At 36.5% G+C, this 23,398-nt stretch overlaps 4 protein-coding genes across 4 annotated transcripts; 2 read left to right on the forward strand and 2 right to left on the reverse strand.

The window, feature by feature from the left end:
• Positions 1-5,208: 5,208 nt before the first annotated feature.
• LOC131437128 (RNA-binding protein lark) lies at positions 5,209-7,663 on the reverse strand. Its single transcript, XM_058606293.1, has 3 exons — positions 7,480-7,663; positions 6,501-7,232; positions 5,209-6,037 (listed from the first exon to the last, which is right to left on the reverse strand). Exons 2-3 carry the CDS (start codon positions 7,164-7,166, stop codon positions 5,711-5,713), a joined length of 993 nt encoding a protein of 330 aa, XP_058462276.1. The 5' UTR covers positions 7,167-7,232; positions 7,480-7,663; the 3' UTR covers positions 5,209-5,710.
• A 1,761-nt stretch (positions 7,664-9,424) lies between these two features.
• Positions 9,425-11,098, forward strand: LOC131437660 (uncharacterized). The gene is made up of 3 exons (XM_058607152.1): positions 9,425-9,594; positions 10,546-10,650; positions 10,894-11,098. The coding sequence occupies exons 1-3, from the start codon at positions 9,457-9,459 to the stop codon at positions 10,987-10,989; spliced, it is 339 nt and encodes a 112-aa protein (XP_058463135.1). The 5' UTR covers positions 9,425-9,456; the 3' UTR covers positions 10,990-11,098.
• Positions 11,099-11,105: 7 nt separating this feature from the next.
• Positions 11,106-13,081, reverse strand: LOC131437659 (group XIIB secretory phospholipase A2-like protein). The gene is made up of 4 exons (XM_058607151.1): positions 12,895-13,081; positions 12,555-12,815; positions 12,252-12,494; positions 11,106-11,472 (listed from the first exon to the last, which is right to left on the reverse strand). The coding sequence occupies exons 2-4, from the start codon at positions 12,784-12,786 to the stop codon at positions 11,204-11,206; spliced, it is 744 nt and encodes a 247-aa protein (XP_058463134.1). The 5' UTR covers positions 12,787-12,815; positions 12,895-13,081; the 3' UTR covers positions 11,106-11,203.
• Positions 13,082-15,990: 2,909 nt separating this feature from the next.
• Positions 15,991-18,408, forward strand: LOC131438840 (hexamerin-1.1-like). The gene is made up of 3 exons (XM_058609170.1): positions 15,991-16,100; positions 16,163-16,290; positions 16,341-18,408. The coding sequence occupies exons 1-3, from the start codon at positions 16,004-16,006 to the stop codon at positions 18,204-18,206; spliced, it is 2,091 nt and encodes a 696-aa protein (XP_058465153.1). The 5' UTR covers positions 15,991-16,003; the 3' UTR covers positions 18,207-18,408.
• The last annotated feature ends 4,990 nt before the right edge of the window (positions 18,409-23,398 follow it).

The following is a 23,398-nucleotide window of genomic DNA, read 5'->3' on the forward strand; positions in this document are numbered from 1 at the left end:
CCGACGCACAGACGTCAGTGTATTACCAGAAAATGTATGCAGAGTGCATAAGTTTCCCATAATTTCATATTTTTCCCTACAGAATACGAAATACAGAATAGGGCCACCCCGATTCTTTTTTTTATATACTTAAATTTTTATTTGGCTCATTTGCTTCAGCTTAACGTGACCGATTGTCTTGTTGTTATAGGAGAAGAAAGGAGGGTGGGATTTACAAAATATTGATTTTGAATTACAATACATCATTCGTTTGTGGCACAAATTTTTAAGAGTTTTCTTGATCTTCACGTTCTTCAGATTGTAACGAGAGAGATTATCCTTGGTTGGGATGCTTTGTTGATGTGGCGTTTTTGGGTAGTTTTTAGCAACTCAGTCTATTCAAGTCAGGTGCACGCTCCGAAGATCTCGACGAGAGAGAGAGATAGGGAGAGCACTAAATTTGAGCATTGATAGTTTTCAAAAAGTTATAGATGAGAGTCATAAAAGGAAGATTTCGAATTGCCAACACGTCGCGGACTGGTACGAAGGGTTGTATACCTCGGGCCCAAAGGGAACCTATGAGTTGGGACCTGGTATCACAATACTCGACACACATCCAAACAACACGCTCGATGTCATGATAACCCTCACCGCAAACGCAGACACCACTCTCGGCGAGCCCCACACGACGGAGATGCGCGTTGAACATATAATGAGTAGACATAAGCCTTGACATTACACGAATAAAATCTCAGCTCACGTCTAACCCCCGGAACCAAGGTTTCGTCTATACCTAAGACAAGACCTGACAACTGGCTTCTTATTCTTCCTTCCGAATCATCCTTCTCGTCATTTTCGCCCTGTGGAATAAATACCAACGTATCGGCTACAGTGTAGCCATATTTACAGATTTTTTTTAACTATTCTAAAAAAAAAATATTACATTTAAATTTTTAGACTTTAGGTTTTTGATTTGAAATAAATATAAAACATGTTTTGGTGAATGCATTTCTTTATTATATATAAATGCTTAAAAACAATTAATTGAGCTTTGATGACAAAACACGAAATATCTCATGTTGAATGAAATTCGGATCCATTGTTGACGTATTACCGGATCTTTAGGAAACCGGAAAAATTCAGGTTTGGATAGAAATGCTTAATGCGACCACAGTGTGGAACGCAACAGTTCATTCTTCTCGTAAAACTAAACACACTTTCGAGTTTACACTAATTTAACAAATCTTTTTTGGTTACACTTTAATTCACTAAAAAGAAAAACGGCTTGATGCCTATTTTAATTTCACAGTCCTGCCACTATAAACATTTATTACCAAAGAGATTGAAAAAAAGTGAAACATTCTCCGAAAATTTTCATTTTCATTGGTGAGCTAAAATTATACATTTTAATAAATTTGTTTTCTGATTTTCTTTATACTTGGCATCATTGCTCGCGTACCCTGCAAAAGTTTTTTCTTTTCACAATGTGCAGGTGGCAACATCAAAATCAGCCAATCAGAAACTGGTCCATTTTGGAACAAAAGCAGCCCCCCCAGATGTCAGGTCTTGTCTTAGGTCTATACCTATTCCATGTATTCTGCCAGCTGGCAGAATACATGAAATTGAAGCAGATGTAGTCAAAATAAAAGAACATAAAACGGGTCTGTGTCTTCAGGTAGCAACAGCAGAATTTCAATTCTCATTCTTTAATCGATGTATTGAAAATATGTGACGCTTGGCAAAAAAAAGTCTACTACTACAAATTCGAGCAATAACACTAAAAACTTATTGTGAACTAACTTTTTTTCTGTCGTCGTTTTCAATTATCACAGCTTTGGTTGAATATCGACACTGCATACTATGGGATTTTCACTGAAAACTGCATATGACGGAAAGGCAGAGATGGCAGGTAAAAATTTCAAATATCTGCTGACAGGGTCTGTAAATCTGAGAAAAAATCTGCACGCAAAACTGACTTGGCGAACAAAAAAAAACAAAAAAAAAAAAGGTCGCGGAAATTTCAAAAGTCTGTAAATATTGACGAAAGACAGCGAGAATTTCAAGTCTGCAAATATTGCTGTTTCTCTCGTTAATCCGTCAACAAACCGTCGCCAGTAACCGCGTTTCTTAGCTTTACTCAGACCTTTCATTTGAAATTCTAACGCCGCGTATTTCCGATAATTATCTGGGGTTCCGTTCCTTCTAAACGAGATGAAGGCTGAAGCATTTTTCGTTTTCAGCTCTGAGCACTCTTTGTCCCACCATGGGTTCGGAGAACGTATACTAGTTTGCGCGCTGGGTTCTCCTTTCGTCTGAGCTTGAATTGCGGTATCAAGAATCAAGCCAGCCAAAAATGTATACTCTTTCTCCGAAGGAAGCTTCAGTGATTTTTCTAGTTTCTCAGATATCGAGCTCGCGTAACTTTTCCAATCAATGTTACGGGTGAAATCGTACGAAACATTAATTGTTTCCGATGGACTTGCACGATTGGTGATAGAAACTATGATCGGCAAGTGATCGCTACTGTGAGGATCACAGATTACCTCCCACTTGCAATCTAACTGTAGCGAAGTCGAGCAAAGGGATAAATCCAGCGCACTTGGTTGTGCTGGCGGTCAAGGGTTCCGTGTCATTTCTCCCGTGTTTAGAATTGTCAAACTGAAGTTGTCACACAGATTTTGGATTAACGAAGAACGGTTATCATCATATAAGCAGTACCATCCTGTACCATGCGAGTTAAAGTCCCCTAAAACCAACCGCGGTGAAGGAAGAAGTTCTATGATGTCTGAAAGCCGACGATGCCCTATCGAGACTCTGGGAGGAATGTAGATGGAAGCTATACATAGATCTTTGCCTTTAATATTGATTTGCCAAGCAACAACTTCAATTGCCGGTGTCGAGGGGAGGTTAATACGATAAAATGAATAGCACAATAAGAGTCTTCACGATCCAGGTGGATTATGTTGAAATTATGGAAGTCGCGATTGATGTTGGAAGTCAGCCAAGTTTTACTCAAGGAGAATACATCGCAATTACGAGTATGTATTAGGTGTTGGAAAGAATAAAGTTTTGGGATGATACTTCTGCAATTCCACTGAAGCACAGTGAACATATCTTTGATTCTCATTGTTAAATTATCCATCAAAAGATATAATCGCTGCAAGGAGGGGCCATTGTTCAGTCAACTGTTTTAAAAATGTGCCTACTGTTGGCAGTAGAGCAGTTAGAAGGCTTTTTAGGGGATCTGTAATATTGAAGGCTGTTAATATCCACTCCACGATATCAGAAAATTTCAATAATTCAGCGTTTGTTTGATTTTCTGGTTATGATTTGGGGTCATTCGGGTTTTTTATGCCCCTGAAAGTGCTGGGTACTTCTTATCATCTCTAAGTTTTCTGAAACCAGGAGGTGTTTGCTTCGGTTTTGAGTCAGCTTTCATCAGATCTTCGATCGTCAGACTTTCGTCACGGACCATACCGTCGATCTCCACCACATGAGACGGGACGTACACGCGGTACTCCCAAAGATAAATAATAAAGACATGTATGTGCTTATAAATATTTTTGAAAAATGTGGTTCGTTCCCGGTAGCTTCTGAAATGACCGCACTCACCGCTTGGTGGAGCGCGAGATTAATTGCATTGTTATCATTTCAACCAAAGTGTGCCATAAAATCTCAATATATACAAATAAGCTACCGAATCGTAAGGGTTCTCACGGTTTGACATTTGCATTATGAATGTATGATGGGAACTCAGCAGTGCAACCAATTTATCACCATTGGTGCCAGTTTCACGGAGGACCGTAGATGTGCGCCAAAAAAAGATCGTGACTGTCATGTCTGGAAATTCGTTTGTGGTACTCCCTCGTGAACAACTCGCTGGTAGCAATCCCGTTTGCTTGCTTCAGGTCGGACACAACAACGCGTAACTTGTTTGGCGAAACCTTCTCGATAGATTTTATTGCCGAGTAACGTTTTGTCAGGTCCCGGGCAATATTCAGGACTCTGAGAGGCTTTGATTTGGGTGATTTGGGCCGGAAGTATACCACCCACGGACCCACCGTGCCATCGTCTTAGTAAACTTTTCGACGAGGTGGCAATATTTCATAGGGAGATGGAGGAATCGGAGGGGGGGATGGTATCGGAGGGGGAGATGGTTTCGGAGGGCGAGATGGCGACAATATTCATATTTTTTTTAGTGCGGGAGAAAAGAGTCTCCCACACTTGTAATAAGAATTAAAAACAAAAGTGAAAAAAAATATATATAAAAATAGAAAAAGTAAAAAGAAAGTTATAAAAAATACTTAACAGTATGACCCGGCAATCTGTTAGGTGAGTTGATCCTTCACTCTTCCGTTCTGGCTCAGTGTGACCTTGACTCAAGATTGTACGGCTGCAATGCCGGTAGCAAACAATGGATATATGGTACTGACCGCTGCTGCCCGAGTATAACACAATAGCGTCCACTGTCGATACCGTCGATGCACAGGTAGAACTCACTTGCGGGGATGCTGCATTTTATAACTACGGTGTAATGCCTATACTACAGCCTCTGCTGTGATAGGCACCTTCGTTTTGCCGATGTCGATTGTAAGAAAAACGCGTGTGTTCACTTCGAACATTCGGTTACGAATGACACCCCGATTCTGAATTTCGTTCGAATCGGATTGTTCCGATCGAATACGAAATTTTGCATTCTGTAGCTCGATCGAGATCGAATTTTCCATACAAAAGCATCACTCGATCGAATTACAGAATGCACATTTTTCGTTCGTTCGAAAAAAAAAATCCGATTCGATCGAAATACAGAATAGGGGTGATTGTGCCGTTCAATATTCAGCTATTCCTGCGTTAGACATTCGAGGAAAATTACCAAATTGTGTGGCAACTAAGTGATCGGCACTTTTAAGATCCTCGGTCATTTTTCTCCAAGATTTACTACGATATCTCCTTTACTTCACGGGGTCGGATGACAATTAAAAAAACAAAAATAACCGCGTTAGATTTTCTGTCATAATTTCGAAAGCTTATGGCTTCGATCAATATAAATTTCGAAATCTTAAGGTTTCGGTAAGATTGGAATTTGACAGTCTCGTACCAGCGAAAGAATATTCCGATAGTGATTCTTAGAATGACTTCAGCCATCATGGAATTACACTCTAGTGACAGAGCGTGGACAAATATATCTTACAGTACAATCAGTTTTCGGATGATAAATAATTTTCGATCTTTTGTACAATTTATATTTTAATAATTATGATTTTATTATCGGCTTTAAACCTTATTTCAAATCCATTCGCGTAAAATCAATTAGTTTGGAAACATGCTAATAGATATTGGCATGACCTAAAAATGCTACTTCTGTTCCCACGATTTATTTCGTAAAATAATTTGTTCAATAATTTTTCGGTTATAGAACGATTTAGAATTATTCAAACTTATAAACGTTAAGTTACTGCAAATGTTTCATGTTTTTTAAACTGGTTATAATATAAAATATTTACTGCAAAGTGTGTGACATTACTGCACACTGTGTGTTTAGACAGTGAAACAACCCAAATGTCTCACGAGTTATGTAAAAATTTGAGAAAAAAAACTAGCAGCTGTGGTAAATCTAATAAACTGATGTTTATAACTGCATTTTACATGAACATTCTCCTTCATTTGTTCGTGTTGTTTCTTAACTATTACCATTATTCATTATCGTTGCAGTTCAGATGCACCATTCATTTCAGTACGGAGCATATCGATGGGTAGGTGATGGACCTCTCAATCCCTGTCGTCGATCATCAAATGAATCCCGGCTAAAATCTTCATACACACCAAAACGGCTAATGCTGCTTCCGTTGCGACTGGTCGGTGGCGGAGTACGACGACTGAAGATCGAGTCATAGTTACTGGTGCGGCTGCTTTCAACTGCACTGCGACGCATAAGAGGTGGAATTGGTGGCATGGGCTCGCGTGATCTTAGGGGGGGAAAATCACGGCCCCGGATTCCGTATCGCCTTTCGAATAAGTCTCTGGGATCGTCATACCGGTCGTAATAGTCGAAGGTGTCCTGTTCGAAATAAAAATGAATATAAATAACATTCCAAGACAAACCGTAATACCCATCAGCATTTGGTAAACTTATTCATTGAAAAAGAATTTTGAATATTTTAAACTTTTTACGCCGAATTTGACATGTTTACCACAACTGGCATCACACACTACACGAACAGCAGAGAATAATTTGGAAACGATATTTTTGCCGAAAATGGCGTTGATTACGTTTCAAATTTTACTTACATAACGTATTCCCTGACTGACCGGTTTTGTGTTTTGAAAAATACAAAGCAGTAGAATCAAACTGTAACTTGGTAAATCGCGAGTGGATCAAAAATGAATTCTATTTTATTCCAGGCATCCGCAAAAAATCTTGAAAATGTCAGTGAATTCATTCCTAACCAACGCGCTCAAGGAATAGCAAATCTTAATGTATTATGACTAGAAAAAAAGATGGTAAAACAAAAGCGTGTTACCCTAAATCCATCCATAATGCGATCGCGAAGGAACGGTGGCGGCGGCGGCGGTGGATACGGATCCCTGGCATACATCGGCCGATCGCGGAACCTACTTTCGGACCAGAGCAGACGCGGACACTCCTTAGACCAATGACCAGAACGGCCGCAGCGATAACATTGCTCCGGATCACCCATACCGGGTTTCGGACGCACACGGCTAGTGGACACCTGTACTTTCATCGGCTGCCCGTCCACCATCATTCCGTTTAGCTCACGAATCGCTTCGTTTACATCGCCGGTCGGATCCAGGTGGACGAAGCCGTAGTTCCGCACGATGTCACACTCTACGACGGTACCGTATTTTTGAAAGAGTTCGCGAACCTGCGGAGCGCGTGTCACGTCGGTCAAATTGCCTACGAAAATTTTTGTCGTATTTGAATTCGGCGCGCGACGATTCCTGGCGGCTTCCACTTTAATTCCTTTACCGTTGACCACGTACCCGTCCAGGTTCTGAATCGCATCTCGACCCTGTTCCTCATTTTCCATATGCACGAAGCCATAATTCTTCACCACGTCGCATTCGACTACGGTTCCGTACTTATCGAACAGTGGACGCAAATCCGAGGGTTGCGTCTTTTCATCGACATTGCCAATGAAGAGTTTAAACGTTCCGGAAGCCGGCATTTTGCTTTCCTACGCGTCAGGTTTTTTCCGGACACACGAGTTTGCTTTGTACACACTACGGCCAATCTACGGGGACACAAACATACAATAACAATAACCTTTTCTTTTGATATGAAACCCAGAAACTCTAGTTTAAAATAAAATTACTATTTTCTTACATTTCACACTAAATACGACAGCAATTTATTTCAAACCCAAAAGGAAAATGGCCGAATGTTGGAAATGATACTTTTTATGAGATCACTTAATACTAGTGATGAATAGAAACAAAACGGCATTCCGACCAATTCCATTTTGAAATACCGCTACTTACCACCAAATACAGAAAGCAAATACTTAGAAGTTTGATACAATCACACTTATTAATGAAGACTTCTTATTAAAAAAGATGTCTAGCTAGCAAACTCGCCGCTTCAGTAATGGACGCCGCATGAAAAAATCACACTTTTTGCCTTCGTGGAGCCTGAATTCCAAAGATCTGTGTGAGTGCACTGAATGTCTGTCACTTTTAATTCCCGCAGGTAGTCAATAACATTACCCACCTAATCTTGAACCAAAGTTGTCAACCGCTTGGAAAAATAAACGGTGTAACGTATCAGAGCCCCAGAGATGCCAGATCAAAATTTCAAATATCTGCAGACAGGGTCTGTAAATCTAAAAAAAATCTGCAGTCAGCAAGTATGTCTTGCTGGCAGCAATTTCTCTATAAAGTATGACACGCAAAAATTTCTAAAGTCTGTTAATATAGACGAAAGTCTGCGAGAATTTCAAAAGTCTGCAAAAGTCTGCGAGAATTTCAAAAGTCTGTAACAGTCTGCACAACAAAAAATGTCTGCAGCACTATACCCCAAATCTGCAGATTTACAGACAAATCTGCAGACCTGGCATCTCTGCAGAGCCCAAACAATCCTTTAACTACCCCGTAGAAAATTTGACAGTTCTTAAAAGAACCATAATACAGATATGCTCTCTTGAATTACCGATAATTCAATTTTCATGCAGATAAATACCGATTTTCAGTGTTGTGTTTGGTTCCATAGGGTTAAACCAGGTGGATAAACTTTTTTTCCTTCCAAAACCAGTCCTCACTAAATACATTTTTCGAGATAGATATTGAACAGATTGATTTGTCCGTCAAATACAGATTTTTGAAAATATATGTTGAAAGCTCTGTGCTCAACGACCAACAAAATATACTCGCTTCAGCGTTACCAGGTCATTTTTCCAAAAATCTGTATTCGGCTCAAAAATCTATCTGTATCATATAGGTATCAGAATCTCGTCAACATAAGTTCACGGAAATGTCACCAAAGCTCATTTTGGTGAGCAAAAAAAACCTTATCTATGCTATCAAAGAAAATCGGTATTTATCTGTACGATCCGTGAATTATCGGTATTTTGGGAGTACATATCTGTATTGCGGTATAGAGGTCAAATATCTGTATAAATACCGATAAATCGGTATACTTCGCAACGTTGACTCGCTTACTGAGTGGGGCATTTTTAACACCCATCTAACACCGGTATGTGAGCACCAGCCATTTGAAAGTATACCGATTACGTTGAGCCCGTTGAGCCCCTCGCGTTTCGAGCCCCAAACACTGCGATGTTTTGATTCTCATCGCGATTCACAAATTGTGAAAATTATCTCCACTTCATGTCCCAAAACACTGTCTGCTGTATTTTAGGTAAACCGACAAGTCATTGTGAGAGAGTCGACCCAAAATTCATTCATTTTCGTGCACTAAACAAGGTAAACGCGTAAAACAAATGTATTCCTGTTTGTTTGTTTACTTTGCAATCAGCTGATTTTGAAGTTCAGATTTTGATCTCATCAAGATGGCGTCGTGACAGGAGGCCGATTTTTAATGCTAAAACGGTGTAACGGTGTATAGTGCATCACCAACATTACCAAACTGAACGTTCGTCGGATAGCACATGTCACCGTTTTGAGAGGTAACGATCAGAGTTGCCAGGTTATTTTTTCAAAAATCTACATTATTTGGATACAAAAATATATTTGGATTTGTCACCACCTACCGTATAGAGACCAAAACCGTAAAGATCTAGCGATATCTAACAAAATCTAGGAAAATTTGAAAAATCTGTCAAAAGATCTGGTTAGTTTGAGTGTAGGGCATAGCGAGAAAAATCTGGCATTTGTCAGATAAATCTGCCAACCTGGCATCGCTGGTACCGACTGTAAGTACACGAGTACACCAAAACCACCAGCTCTTTGGACGTTTGAACGTATAGTTCGTAAATTGTAACGTAGCTATAGAACAATAGAATGGGTTTGCTCGGCAGTAAAACAGTACCAGCCGACATGAGTGGACCAGTAGCAGAGTTTGTGAAAAGCGCTATCGCAAAGGACAAGATAGTAATTTTCTCCAAAACCTACTGTCCGTATTGCACAATGGCCAAGGAGGTAAGCGTTATTAACTGACGTCAGTGAGTCTTTAAATGTAAATAAGGGAATATGAAGATTTTTTTCGGGAAAATACTCATTAATTCTTATTAATTGAATCAGAAAAATATTGCTGATGCCAAACACTCAGATGCGTAATTACATTAGATATTGAAGAATACGGATAGTTCGATGTTTATAGTTGCACAGAGATTGATTATGTATACAAGGACCCGTAGAAACTTTTTTTTCTTGATTACTATGAGTAACAGATCACCTATACTAATTATCCCATATATTATCCGTATGCATTGTCTATGTATACGGGGCAAATATACTTGACAGTAGAGATCATACAAATCATGGATATTTTAGTAATATGATACATTTCGGTACTAACATGTGATTAGGGCATATCGTGCGATATGCCATTTTGAAAATTACGAAAAATAATGCTCATTACTCAAGTTTTAAACATGAAATTCAAGAATATTGCGCACAATTTCGTAGATTGGGCTTCTATCTACGAGATTATATCGATTATTGTATAAATGAAGGTTGTAGAGCCGAGCAATGAGCATATTTTGTAACATTCGCAAGGGCCTATCGTGCGATATGCCCTAATCACATGTTACTACCGTTATCTGTTAGTTATCTAAACTTGCGATCTGAAATTAATCAACTAAATTAACTCGAAATAATAGATTGGTTAGCATATTGAATGAAAATTACTTAACTCTCCAACTCACAATGCCTCAGGTAAGTCTAAAATAAACGTAAAAAATCGAACTATCTCAACTCATTTGCATGTCATCAGGCAGCTCAATACAATTTTTCAACATAACCGAACGCAATTTGTTAGAGGGTTAAGTACTAGGTTCTTGTTAGAGGCTTAAGTACCAGGTTCTTCTATAGTTTCATTTTGTTTCGACATGTTCAGTTGACACCTAATTAAATGCAATCTCTTTGCAGCCATTCAAAAAACTAAACCAGGCATTTGCTTGTTACGAACTAGATCAACGAAACGATGGCGATGAAATTCAATCTATACTAGGGGAAATTACTGGAGCGAGAAGTGTAAGTATTATTGGGAAGAAATCTGTATTTGAAAATTTGGTTTTCTTATCAAACTGAAACCGCAGTCCGCTTTCGTTTGTTTCCTGTACTTACTGTATCGGATTCACCCTACTACTTCAAGTACAATGTTTTAGAATTGTAAAGCGCAAATTAGCCAAGAAGTTCGAATAAAAAGTTCAACTTGACATTACTATCTTACAGCTTCTGGAATCACTAAAAAAATTATTTTCTGCTACATTTTAGGTACCTCGGGTATTTATCAATGGAGAGTTTGTCGGTGGAGGTACTGACATAAAAAAGATGTATTCAGACGGGCGTTTAGAAAAGTTAATAGCTTGAAAAGCAAATGAAGACGCACTTAAGTTTCTTTCGTTAGCAAAACATTCTAATTTATCGCTCAATATCATTGCAAAAGATGTTTTAATGGACAAAATATAAACTAATTATTAAAAACATGTGTTTGTAATCAACTTTATTATCTTGGTAATCACTAATCAATAGCGATCTGTACTGAAAACTAAATACCCTTATTCTTACTACTATACTCTTCACTCTACAGATCGGGCTTCCAGCCGTATTTACCATTATTTCTATCCTTTCCCTTATCCTTCTCCTTGTAATTCTTGTCATAATACTTATCCGATTTATCGTAAGCCTTATCAGACCTTTCGTACGCCTTGTCGTAACCTTTGTCTGATTTGTCATACGTTTTTTCCGCCTTCGTTGGAGGACAATAACAGGATCTGGCCTGGGAATCCAAGTAAGATTTACATCCAAGCGTTATTGTGCCCGTGAAAAGCATCTTCGCTGCTGCTTTGCAACCTATAAAGAAATACCGAATGAAATAGTGTATCATTACGTTCACCATAATTTAATAACCATCTGACTAGCGAAACATTTCACTTCAACAATTACACAAAAAAAGAAAACAATCGTGCCTGACCGTCCGGTTGTGGATAGGCACATATATTGGAAACTTGTGCTGTGATTCGCAGCTCTGACACTTTCTCTCTTTTAATATGGCCACCAACTTCTAGCAAAGTTCTTTGTCCTCAAATGGAACTTCGAAGGATCATTTTCAAAATTGGGGACAATAACTTTACAAAATATTTCACATGGCCTCCCTCTCGGCGGATGGAGTGCTATGTAATATCTACAAAAAATGCAATGTTTGACTGACTGTTGGAACTATTCTAATTATTTGTCCACTTTCATTTAAAACATAGCAAGGAAAGAATAGTGAAGAATTGTTATATATACTCTATAATATTATTCTTAAGGATTTGAAAATAAGACATTTGAGGAAAATGAAACCTATGGTACGGCTTTGCTAACGACTAACGAGAGTGTTGCAGTCTGTTGCACTTTGAAGTGATGATTCCTGATGTAGATTAAAAGAGATGTAGCATCAGTGCAGAATCAAACTCGCGATCTCAATGCGTAGTCACTTTGAAGACTACGATCGATGGAATTCATGTTGTTGTGATATTTTCACCGTATTTCGCGAAAAGGAAACTATGCTAGTATTTTAAATTGATGGGATAAAATCGGTTGCTTCTGCTGATGATGCCGTATGGCCAGCTGCATTTCACCGAACTCACCTTTCACGACTAGATCACCAACGACATTTTTCTCGTACGCATCGCAGTATTTGTACAAGCATCGTTTGAAATCCAGGTCGCATAGTTCCTTATCATTAGTACAGGTATCGTAGCAGATATCGTGCGCGTTACAGCAAAGTTCCATTTCAACCGCCGGTAGGTACTCGGTATCAATCTTCAAGCCAAGTGATCCGCATCCATCTGATTGGGGAGTATAGAACTTGTTTTTGGATGGCATAATGTCTGAAAATCATTTTTTTCTGAGTTCATGTAAAGCATTACATCACTTCAACAATGACTCACCTCCAGGACATTTGTATATGCAATTTTCGTCTACCGCCGCATCAAACACTTCATGAACAACCTTGAACTTTCTCGCAACATGAACGACGTTCTTGAGAACATCTCCGAACACGGCCTCTGCCGCTATAAGTGCGTCGCGTAAACTAGCCAACATATTCGAACCATATCCACTATACGCATAGGTGAGAAAAGTTAGCGAATATATCGCCAACTTCACATACGGTAAATGCATCGCGACGCTGAATAATGCAATTACTAAAGCTGCAATTTAATTATTTGAAACTGATATTTTTCAGATCATACAAACTTTGAAATATTACTAAACGCAACATAAGTTTACCTTTCTGGGAATAATTATTAAACAGTTGACAAATACGTGATCATTTTTCATTGGTACACGTTATGCCTTGAAGGTGTATTCAAATTCAACTATTTTTAGATGTATATCACTAGAAATCTGTGTCCAAATATACTAAGAATTTCTACACCATCGGCTTTATTTTGACGCAAATATGTTTATTTTTGTGCAAGAAAACAAATCAGGACAAATAATGTAAAAGGTCGTAGCAATTGTTTGGAGCCCTATCCCTTCTGTAATATTTTGATTTTGCACTCGAAAAAATCGTTATGTTGGTTTTATGGAAATATCACTTATAGCAGCCCTTACACGTGACAATATTATTGTCAATCCAAAGTATTGTCAATACCGTCAATCCAATTGGTTTGGTAACTTGAGTCCGCGTTTTTCGAAAAAATCAAGCGTTTGGAGCTTTAAATATTGCAACTGAATATTGTAACATTGAGAGAAAAGGTCATTGTACTTATTTAACTGTTTCCTCTCTGGAGAGAAAGTATTGTAGGATTGATGAGCAGTTTTGATTTTTTGACAATATTTTCGTCAATCCAATGAAGTTTCCACTACACGATCAAAAGTATTGTCAATACTCCTTGTATTGACAATAATATTGTCTCGTGTAAAGCTGCCCTATGGCGTTTTCGCTTGATGCCAAACATAACCCAGTTTACACCCTACCGGCTGTCAAACCGTTTGTTTGAAGCTAGTTTCGAACCTAGTTCTAACGATGTTGAATTGAAAATCGAGTCAGTTTCGAACCTGGTTGTTATATCAGGTTTGCTCAAACCCCCGTTGCTAAGTGCGAAATCAACACAGTTTCATGAAAAGTGTTTGTTTGATGAAACTATCCTTGGTCAGTTTCAGTTTCCTCAAGCGAGACGACATTAGAGTAAATTCAACAGCTAGAAGTTCTATATGGAAGATCTATAATAGAGCAGAAACTAGAACAAACTTCTTCTGTCAAATTTGAAACTGGTCTACTATGCCGTTCTATTTTTTTGTATATTTGAAACACTGGTAAAACACTGCTGGAGCTACCAGTTTTTCTTGTTATAAAATTCAGATTTAGAACTAGAACACTACTGAATATGCCCTTAGATTAGAGAGAATCGTTTTTCGATTGATATTATGACGAAAATGTTCATTGAAATTTTTTGAATTTCGTAGGGTAATATCTTCTTAATTAGGATCTATTAAATCACCTATTAAAGCTGTATCGTACACACTTAGATTTCCCGAATCTCTGCAAAACTTTGAACAGCCGAGTACTCGGTAAACATTAAAATAACTGATATTTTCGTTTTTTTTTTATTTAAATGACATTTTTATTCAGGCCTGTTTGCGTACAAGCTTTACGAGGCCGATTGAGCCGATTTTTTAAATAATTTTTTTTTTGTATTCGATCTCGTTGTCACCCTTTTTCTAGGGGGAGAGGAGCTTCCATTTCCCTCCTGCGAGGATTGAGGGGCACTTTGTTCGTGGCTCGTCTCGTCGTCCATTGACGCATCGGTGGTATTGTTGATTTCCGTCTTCTTTTCGTTTTCTTTGTTATTCGCAGTCTTGATCTCGTTGCTAGTTACTGTGTAGTTCTTGTGTGTGTAATAGATGTTGACGTTACATACATACGCAGAGAACAAAATTATAAAGATAATTTAATTTGGGTTTCTCACAACGATTTTTTTATTGAAATAGTGACAAATGAAAATCTGGTTTAATATAGCAAATAGCGATGCTTTAAACTACAAAACATGATATTGAATTTTTCTCAATGGATTAGTTTGTTTCGATACATATTTTGATAAAAATAACAAATATTTTACTTGTGCGTTCCAGTCAATTCCTTGACAAACAGTTTCACAGTAAATTCAATTTGAAAAATTTGTTTTAAATGAACGACCTCTAGTTAAAGTTGATAGTTGTAGCGCTTTAAATTTACAAAATTTTTAGTTGAAATTATTGAACTTAAATTTAGTTTTTACAACACTCTTGTTTGTTATAATCATACATTTTTGTTTGTTTTTAAGAATGAAATGATTTTATTTTGATTTATATTCGTCTTAAAATTCTATCATGCTTTTGATTGATATTACCAATTTCCAAAATATTGACGATCGTATTATGCATATACCACAATCAAGCTCTGGTATTTTAATGAGTATCCAATGATTTGGCGCTTCAGTCCGGTCAAAGTCTCTGCAACAAATATTTTTTCGTAAAGAAAATGTATTATGAAATGTTATGCAATGTTCAAAATATTAATAACTATTAATACATACGTTGAAAACTCGCGGGAGAGAAAAATGCTCTGAATTTTTCGCGCGGCAAAAAAAAATCTCTTGTTTATAAGAAATATAACCAATATGGATCATTTAAACAGTAAACTTAGTTGTATCATCACACAAATAAGACCAAAGATAAATTTAACAAAATCTTTTTTAGATGCAAAGGTATAGCAGGATTGAATCAACATAGGCATTACCGATAACATCCAGTCAGATTTGGTTGACATGTAGTAAATAGTTAGTTTATGTTATGTCAATAATAAAATCAGTCGTAACGAATATTCGTTTCATTCGACTAGAGCAAATTTTATATTCAAATCAAACAGGGAACATTGTTGAGGTTGAAGGGACCAATTAGTACAAAACAATCATACTTTGGTTAGAAATAATCATAAATCAAATTTAAAAATCTACTAACAGTTTTGTTATTTTAAACATGCTCCATTTCTCTGCGTGCATAATGGAAATGTAGTGGTATAGTAGCATTCAAAATTCACGAATGATAGTGTAATGATCAATTCTATATAAACCAAAGCTCAACCAAAAAACGATGTTATCGCTCAATTCAACAGATACGTTTTGATGACCGATTTAAAACTGCATATATCATATATAACCCATTATTAAGTTTTTCGATATTTGAAATATAGTGATTATCACGCGATTTGGAATGCAATAATTATCAGTTACGTAGAGAATAAAAATCCTTATCACTTCTCTGGACTTGCATTTGAATTTTCACATAAAACATTTATTTTGCCATTCATATGCACTTGTTTCAGTTCAATGCATGCATTTGTTCTGAACAGAAGATGTTACATTTCGTGCTCATTCTGCATGTGGTCTCTGCGTGTAGCGCAACTTACACTTCAACTTCTCATGTGATTTTCAACGATAGTACTGTCTACGGTCGGTATTCTGATCATATATCCTTTGTGAATGGTTTCTAATACTATCGTTGAATTTCTTAGCGGACGACTCCTTATTGTGGAAACAAAAATTTCTTTTCGAAATACTTCGGAATGTTTACCAACCTTTGGAAAATGAAGAGTTTAAACCATTCTTTAAAAGTTGGATCTCAGATGAGTTGAAATATAAAGTTCGTAGTAGTCATTTTCTTGCCTTCAAAATGTAAATTTGTTTTTCTAGGACTTTCCAGCTGTTTCCAAATTTTTCCAGTTGTTTAATGGAAATTTTCTACAGAAAGGGGAGATATTCACTATATTCGATAAATGGCATTTGTACCAAACACGCTTATTGTTCAATCTTCTGTATTACTCTATCGATTGGGACACGTACAAGAGTAATGTCATATGGGCTCGAGAAAATGTAAACGAAGGCATGTTTATCTTTGCTGTGTCACTTTCCGTAATTCATCGCAAGGATCTACAAGGTGTTGAACTGCCTGCTATTTACGAAATCAATCCGTACCTTTTCTTCAATGGAGACCTTATTCACGGCGCTCTATTTCGTAAGCTGCGTGACTTAGATTATGGATTCTATGATGGAAACATTCGAAACGCGGCATCGAGCAATTACACATCAAAGTTTACTGCGAATCACCATGACGAAGGAGATCTAGCCTATTATACAGAAGACATTGGAATGAACTCATATTATTTTTATTATATGTTAGAGTATCCCACATTTCTTGGAGGCGACGATTTTGGTTTGGATAAAGACCGTCGTGGCGAGTTGTTCTTATACATGCATCAACAACTGCTTTCTTGGTATTATCTTGAGAGACAATCAAACTCATTAGGGTCAATTGAAATGTTGGACTGGAAATTTCCACTCAAAACTGGATATTATTCAATGCTTCGTTATTGGAATGGTGTTCCATTTCGATCAAGAGAACATTTCTTTACTCTAAACAAGGATGATTATGTCAAGTTAGACCAAATACTTGAATATGAGCATCGTTTCAAAGAAACTATTGACAGAGGTTACTACATACTGTCAAATGGTACTAGAGTCGACCTAAGAACATCTGCAGCAGTTGACGTACTAGGAAACATGATTAACAGTAATGTCGATAGTATCGACCAAGAATACTTTCAAGCTATAGAGATGCAGGCTCGATCGATCCTTGGTCGAAGTAGTAATTACCAGCTGAATGATGAGCTGTGGCCGGGGCCTACAATGCACTATGAAACTTCAATGCGAGATCCTCTCTTTTATCAATACGTTGAAAGAATGCTAGGATTGTATTGGCAGTACAAAAGCTATTTACCTCCGTACACTTATGATGAACTGAACTTCAACGGAGTGGAAATAAAAAATTTGGTTGTCGATAAACTGATTACATTCTTCGAATATTACCACGCTGATATTAGTAACGGTCTCCCGTTTAATTCCAATAGCTCACCGAATAGATCTACATGGAATTTTACAGTTTTTGCCCGGCAAAAGCGTCTCAATCATAAACCGTTTGGCTACGCCCTTACTGTACATTCCAACTTCACTGGGAAGGGTGTAATTCGAACGTATATGGGCCCAAAATTCAGCAATATTAGGCAATTAACAATTCTAAAGAAATACTATGTTGAAATGGATCAGTTTTTAGTTGATTTAGTGAAAGGGGAAAATATTATCAAACGTAATACTCGAGACTTCTACTATAACATCAGAGATCGTACCACCTACACTGAACTATACAAACAAATACTACGAGCCATCAATGAACGGGAAAAATTCGTCCTGGATATGTCCGAAGCTCATTGTGGATGGCCCGACCGATTATTGCTACCCAGAGGACTACCTAATGGTTATGAAATATCATTCTTCTTCATTATTTCACCATACCAGGAACCACAGGTGACACAGTATTCTACGTTCACTTCATCCATTAGTTGTGGGGTAGGTTCAGGGTCTAAGTATATTGACGATCTACCATTTGGATACCCATTTGATCGAGAAATCGACGCGGGATATTTCATAACAAAGAATATGATTTTCCATAACGTAATGATTTATCGTGTAAATGAATCTAAAATGAATAAAACAACAAAATGAAGTTATTATAAAAAATAAAAAGATGAAATACATGAAAAAGCTTTTTACTGATCAGACAATATTATACGTCATCGGTGTTAAACGGGGAACGGATTCGGATTCAGTTGTAATCATCGTAGGCCAAGAAGGAAACATGAGCCAACCTTTGTAAAACGTCTTACTTTCGGTTTAATAAAATCAATATTTTTGGTAACATACGAAACATTTTCTTCCTGTTGTTGTCGGTTTTTCGATTTTAATTCTACGTACATTAAATTATCAGTTTTCCTGTGTAAAACATCGAATACTTTCTGGGAATTTGTAGGCTTTCGTATACCGCTGAACATTCTAGAAGAATTATTCAAATATCTCTGCTAAAATTCCTATCTATGGAATGAAAGAAATAATAAAAACGGTTAGGCAACGAACGCCATTTTATTATATCCCAGTTTGAAAAATGATCAATGCAAAATAAGTATGAAAATTTGGCTGAATTTATCGACAAATTGCAATAATTTATACTCAATTTCAACCCATACTAGTTCTCAGAATCCAAGAAAAATGATTTTCAGATAAAGTTTTATCATAAATATTTGTTCATAGAAATATGTTAAAGATCAGCACGAAAACGTACAGAAAGTAAAGCAAAAAAGAGAAATTTTTTTCGAAAATTCCAACCGGGGTTAAACTTGTCAGTATCCATTGTTCTCCAGCGTAAACAGCTTTTTTGTTCTCTGTTTCTGTCAAATGGTTTTATTTTACTGTAACAATTAAAAGAGCAACGTTGTGCTTTTAATAAACACAAAATCTGCTTCGTTAGTGTTTCGCAATTAGTTTTAGAAATTTCTTCTGTGGTTAATTCTTTTGTTCCGAGAGAGCCAGACAATGACATCCAATATGTAAAAGTAGTATGGTTGGAAGAGCAGCTTTTATTCGAGCGAAATACGAGTAACACTATGCTTACGTATCCACTCAACCCTTCTTGTTTCCGTTTCGTTAACAGCTATAGTAAGAAGGTGAATGGATGAGTCATATCGGGGCTAGTGTTTCAAAGTATTCGATCAACCCGATTGACAGACATCATGAATGTGTTGGTGTAAAAGCATATGTGTATTCTTGAAAATAATTTTCTTTGATTCTTGAAAAACGAAAAGGTTTGTCCATAATTTAGTAGAACCTATAGAGTGAAGCAGTACTCAAATCGGTTAGGCCATCTCTAAGAAAACGAAGTGAGTTCTACTATTGCAGATACTTCCGAAACCGGAATCTGAGAATCGGTATAATTGTAGTCGGTTCGGAAAAAGTGACTGGGGTTCATTTTTTAGTCTATGGCTACAATCTTCGATCGTTAATTGAAAACAGAGCACCAGAAAAGGGAAAAAAATGACATGACACTTATACACATTTGGCGTATTCGGCGAACGACGATTTTTTATCATGATCTTCCTTGACAGTTTAGTGGCACTGTTTACAAACATACTTTAAAAAAACTCGAGGAGCACATCTCAAACAATCATCTTCACACTTCGTAACTAGCCACTTTTATTTAATTAATCTTTGAAACAAACTGAATCGAGTCGTCAACAAATGTTTTTAAAGTCTATTTAGGCGGAATGGACCACGAACGGTCCCATCCGTCTGTCAACGGACAAATAAAAAAAACTCTATTTACAAACACTGCCGAACTGGCAAAATGTGTTTATACGATTGAGGTTAGCAGTGACGGTAAAAAACACATTTATAGCAGTGGATACACGCACTAATTTTCTTCAACTTTTTCCTACTAAATTTATACATAATGTTTATGTAATTATATGGCATTTACTTTTTGAAGTAACTGTCATGTTCTAAAATATGAGCTACCATATTTTCCTCTTTTGGCTTGAGTTTTCTAATCATAATAGCAGAAGACGAAATTTTGTGAAGTAAACCACTCATATGTGTATTGTTACACTATTACGTAAACCAGTGTAAAACAACTACGACATCGACTCCCACTTAAAAATTAATAGCAATTTTCGTCGGGCACCCTATCTTCATCAATTATGCAACAAGAGGATGCGCAGAATTCTACATTATCAGTTCGGAATGAAATCCAATTCAAATCCGTGTGGACGAAAAAAAATCATCCAGAATTCCATGTGGAATTCAGTATGAAATTCGAATCAATGGGAACTCCAGCGGCACCACCAATTCCGAATGAATTTTGCCTCCAACCGGTTAGCTCATGAATCTGTTGGAATTGTGTGAGGAAAAGCGATTCATCTTCTCCGATTTTGCACGTTTTCGTTCTAATTTTTAGTTGAATTCTACATGAAATTTTTAAATAAAATCAACAGAAATATTCGTCGGTTACCCTATCTTCATCAATTACGCAAGAGTATGCAGAATATGATAGACAAGATGTATTAAATATGTAACGGTGGAACGATTATTTATCTGGCTCTTGTATGTTGATCATATAATAATTTCAATTAGTCCGCGCTCAGTTACTCGAAAAATAAAAATTGTTTAGTTTCAGATTTTTTTTAATTAAACTCTATGCTGCATCCTGTTCTTAAATGCATTCAAACTCAACACTGAAATTAGCCATACTGTACAATGACTGATATAGAGCAGCAAGTTCAACGAGAGGTCAATGCAGACGATGTGCTAACTCTCATTACCTTATCGAGGGAATAATGCACAACACGGTGCCCTGAGGTGAAAAGGTATAACTAGCATCGCGTCACTGTGATAATGAGAGGTAGTAACATCTGTAGAATGTTGTTTCTTCTACTATGATTATAAATACATATTTGGTTATCTTTATGAACTTTATGCGCTTTATGAGAAATGGAATCGTCTCATGTTGCCTTTCTCATATAGAAAGGTTTTGCAATCACTGTGAAAACCGACTTTTTAACCGAGACCAGGAGGGCCAAATGTCATATACCATTTGACTCAGCTCGACGAACTGAGCAAGTGTGTGTGTATGTAACAAAAATGCGCACTCGATTTACTCGGAAAAGGCTGGATCGATTTTCACAAACTTAGATTCAAATGAACGGTCTCTTGGTCCCATAGGGTGCTATTGAATTTTACCCGGATCGGGCTTCCGGCTCGGGAGTCGATTTTCTCGATTTTCTCAGAGACCGCTCATCCGATTTCTACAAACTTAGATTCAAATGAAAGGTCTCACGGTCCCATACGGAATTCCTGAATTACATCCGGATGCGACCTCCGGTTCCGGAGTGTGTTAAATATTTTACACCGTCACTTAAACCGGCGAAACAAAACACGCAAATTTTTTTCTAAATTGGTCTAAAAACTACACAAATCGATAGGCATTATTAGTAGGCAGCAAAACAAACCGATTCTGGCTATCCTGGTTCCCGGTTTTCGATAACCGACGGAAGGAAATAGTCATATGCTCAAAAGTGGATCTCATTCACTTTTCTCAGAGTTTGCAGAATATTTCCAATCTTAGAGTCAAATGAAAGGTTAGTTCTTATGGTCCTACCAAAAATTACTGCATATTTTCGGATTCAACAAAAATTTTGTTTCGTTTAGAGTACGATTGCAAAATAGTATAAAAACTTCAAAAATTGAATAAAAACTAGTGGAGTTTGTATGTCATGTTAGTTTTCGGGTGCTCGGGTTCCGGTGCTGGAGATACATATAATAGTGAACCCATTTTGTTTTCTTAAGAATGACCTACGTGAGCAAAGCACTGTATTATTCTGTATGTTATACTAGTTAATGCACAAAAAATCTCTTGGTTTCTTTCAAAAATCGAAGAGAAACATTTTGAAACCACAGTATTATATATATATATATATATATATATATATATATATATATATATATATATATATATATATATATATATATATATATATATATGTATATATGTATATATGTATATATATATATATATATATATATATATATATATATATATATATATATATATATATATATATATATATATGTATATATATATATATATATATATATATATATATATATATATATATATATATATATATATATATATATATATATATATATATATATATATATATATATATATATATATATATATATATATATATGGAAAAGGCAAAGGTCCTGTGGTCCCATACGTAATTCGTGAATTTCATCCGGATCCGGAAATATAGGGTAAATTGTGATAAAAAAATTTACCATCACTGAAAGGGGCAAAAACCCGTGAAAAGTTTTCTAAATCGACTTCAAATCTTCTCCAACTGATAGTTTTTATCAGTAGTCGGTCAAACAAACTGATTTCGATTATTCTTTTAAGAATCGAAGAAAATTATTTTGAAGAATACCACAGTATTATATATGATAGTATGATTGATATGAGAAAGGCATCATTACACCACTAGGTGGATTAAAACAGGTTTTTTTCTACTTTAACAATCCGATCAGAAGGTCATAACATAAGTATGTCAAAACTGTATCTGTTTTTGGTTTTACGCTAGATACTTTTTGTGATTTTTTAAGTAAAAGTGGTGAGAAATATTTTTTATTATTTTGCTTGATCGACCTTTGAATAATGTAAAGCTCTTTTATTAGTAGGATTTATAAACTATACCCAGTCGTCGATCTGTTTTCATATCTATCGTTAGCCCGGTGAATAGAGAATTGATATTATTTCTTTTTCTGCTACTTGAATACATAATATTTTATTTTATAAATCTAAAATATTGTCCACATCAATATCCCGAACAGCCCCGTGGGGCTGATGCTTGTGTATAGTCTTGAGACAAAAAAACGTCTTGAATTTGTTTTAAGTTTTAAGAATATGGGTGATGCAAAGAAAAAACTAGCTCGGGTTGATGTTTCAACGTATAAGGCGCTGTTCTTACAAACCAGTTGTCGTATGTTCGAACCCCGACCTGGAAAGATTCTCAGTATCAGTAGGACCGTAGTATGATTCTGTACGCTATGGATCGGTCGCGAAGTCTGTAGAAACAGAAAGGCCAAACTCCACGAAAGGAATGTAATGCCAAGACTGTCTAAAGAAAAAATTGAAATAAAAGTAGTTTGTGTTTGAATAATCGAACAATTCTAATGTCAAATTTAGAACTCTTTCATTTTTATACAATATTTGAATCTAGTTTAGAACTGTATATCAAATTCTATAGTATAGCGTGTAAGTGCTCATTAGGAGTAAATTTACAAACTCTGGAAAATAGCCCTTGTGG

The sequence above is a fragment of the Malaya genurostris genome, chromosome 3 (assembly GCF_030247185.1).
Source record: "Malaya genurostris strain Urasoe2022 chromosome 3, Malgen_1.1, whole genome shotgun sequence".
Taxonomy (NCBI): Eukaryota; Metazoa; Arthropoda; class Insecta; order Diptera; family Culicidae; genus Malaya; species Malaya genurostris.

Bases quoted from the DNA above. Each gene is read 5' to 3' on its own strand.
- LOC131437659 (XM_058607151.1), bottom strand. From the start codon at position 12,786: ATGCATTTACCGTATGTGAAGTTGGCGATATATTCGCTAACTTTTCTC. The intron at 12,495-12,554 runs GTGAGTCATTGT...AATGATTTTCAG, and splicing joins CATATACAAATGTCCTGGAG to ACATTATGCCATCCAAAAAC. The intron at 11,473-12,251 runs GTGAGTTCGGTG...ATTTCTTTATAG, and splicing joins TGGTGATCTAGTCGTGAAAG to GTTGCAAAGCAGCAGCGAAG.
- LOC131437660 (XM_058607152.1), top strand. From the start codon at position 9,457: ATGGGTTTGCTCGGCAGTAAAACAGTACCAGCCGACATGAGTGGACCA. The intron at 9,595-10,545 runs GTAAGCGTTATT...ATCTCTTTGCAG, and splicing joins ATTGCACAATGGCCAAGGAG to CCATTCAAAAAACTAAACCA. The intron at 10,651-10,893 runs GTAAGTATTATT...GCTACATTTTAG, and splicing joins AAATTACTGGAGCGAGAAGT to GTACCTCGGGTATTTATCAA.
- LOC131437128 (XM_058606293.1), bottom strand. From the start codon at position 7,166: ATGCCGGCTTCCGGAACGTTTAAACTCTTCATTGGCAATGTCGATGAA. The intron at 6,038-6,500 runs GTAACACGCTTT...TATTTCGAACAG, and splicing joins GCATTATGGATGGATTTAGG to GACACCTTCGACTATTACGA.
- LOC131438840 (XM_058609170.1), top strand. From the start codon at position 16,004: ATGTTACATTTCGTGCTCATTCTGCATGTGGTCTCTGCGTGTAGCGCA. The intron at 16,101-16,162 runs GTCGGTATTCTG...TGAATTTCTTAG, and splicing joins CAACGATAGTACTGTCTACG to CGGACGACTCCTTATTGTGG. The intron at 16,291-16,340 runs GTTCGTAGTAGT...TTGTTTTTCTAG, and splicing joins CAGATGAGTTGAAATATAAA to GACTTTCCAGCTGTTTCCAA.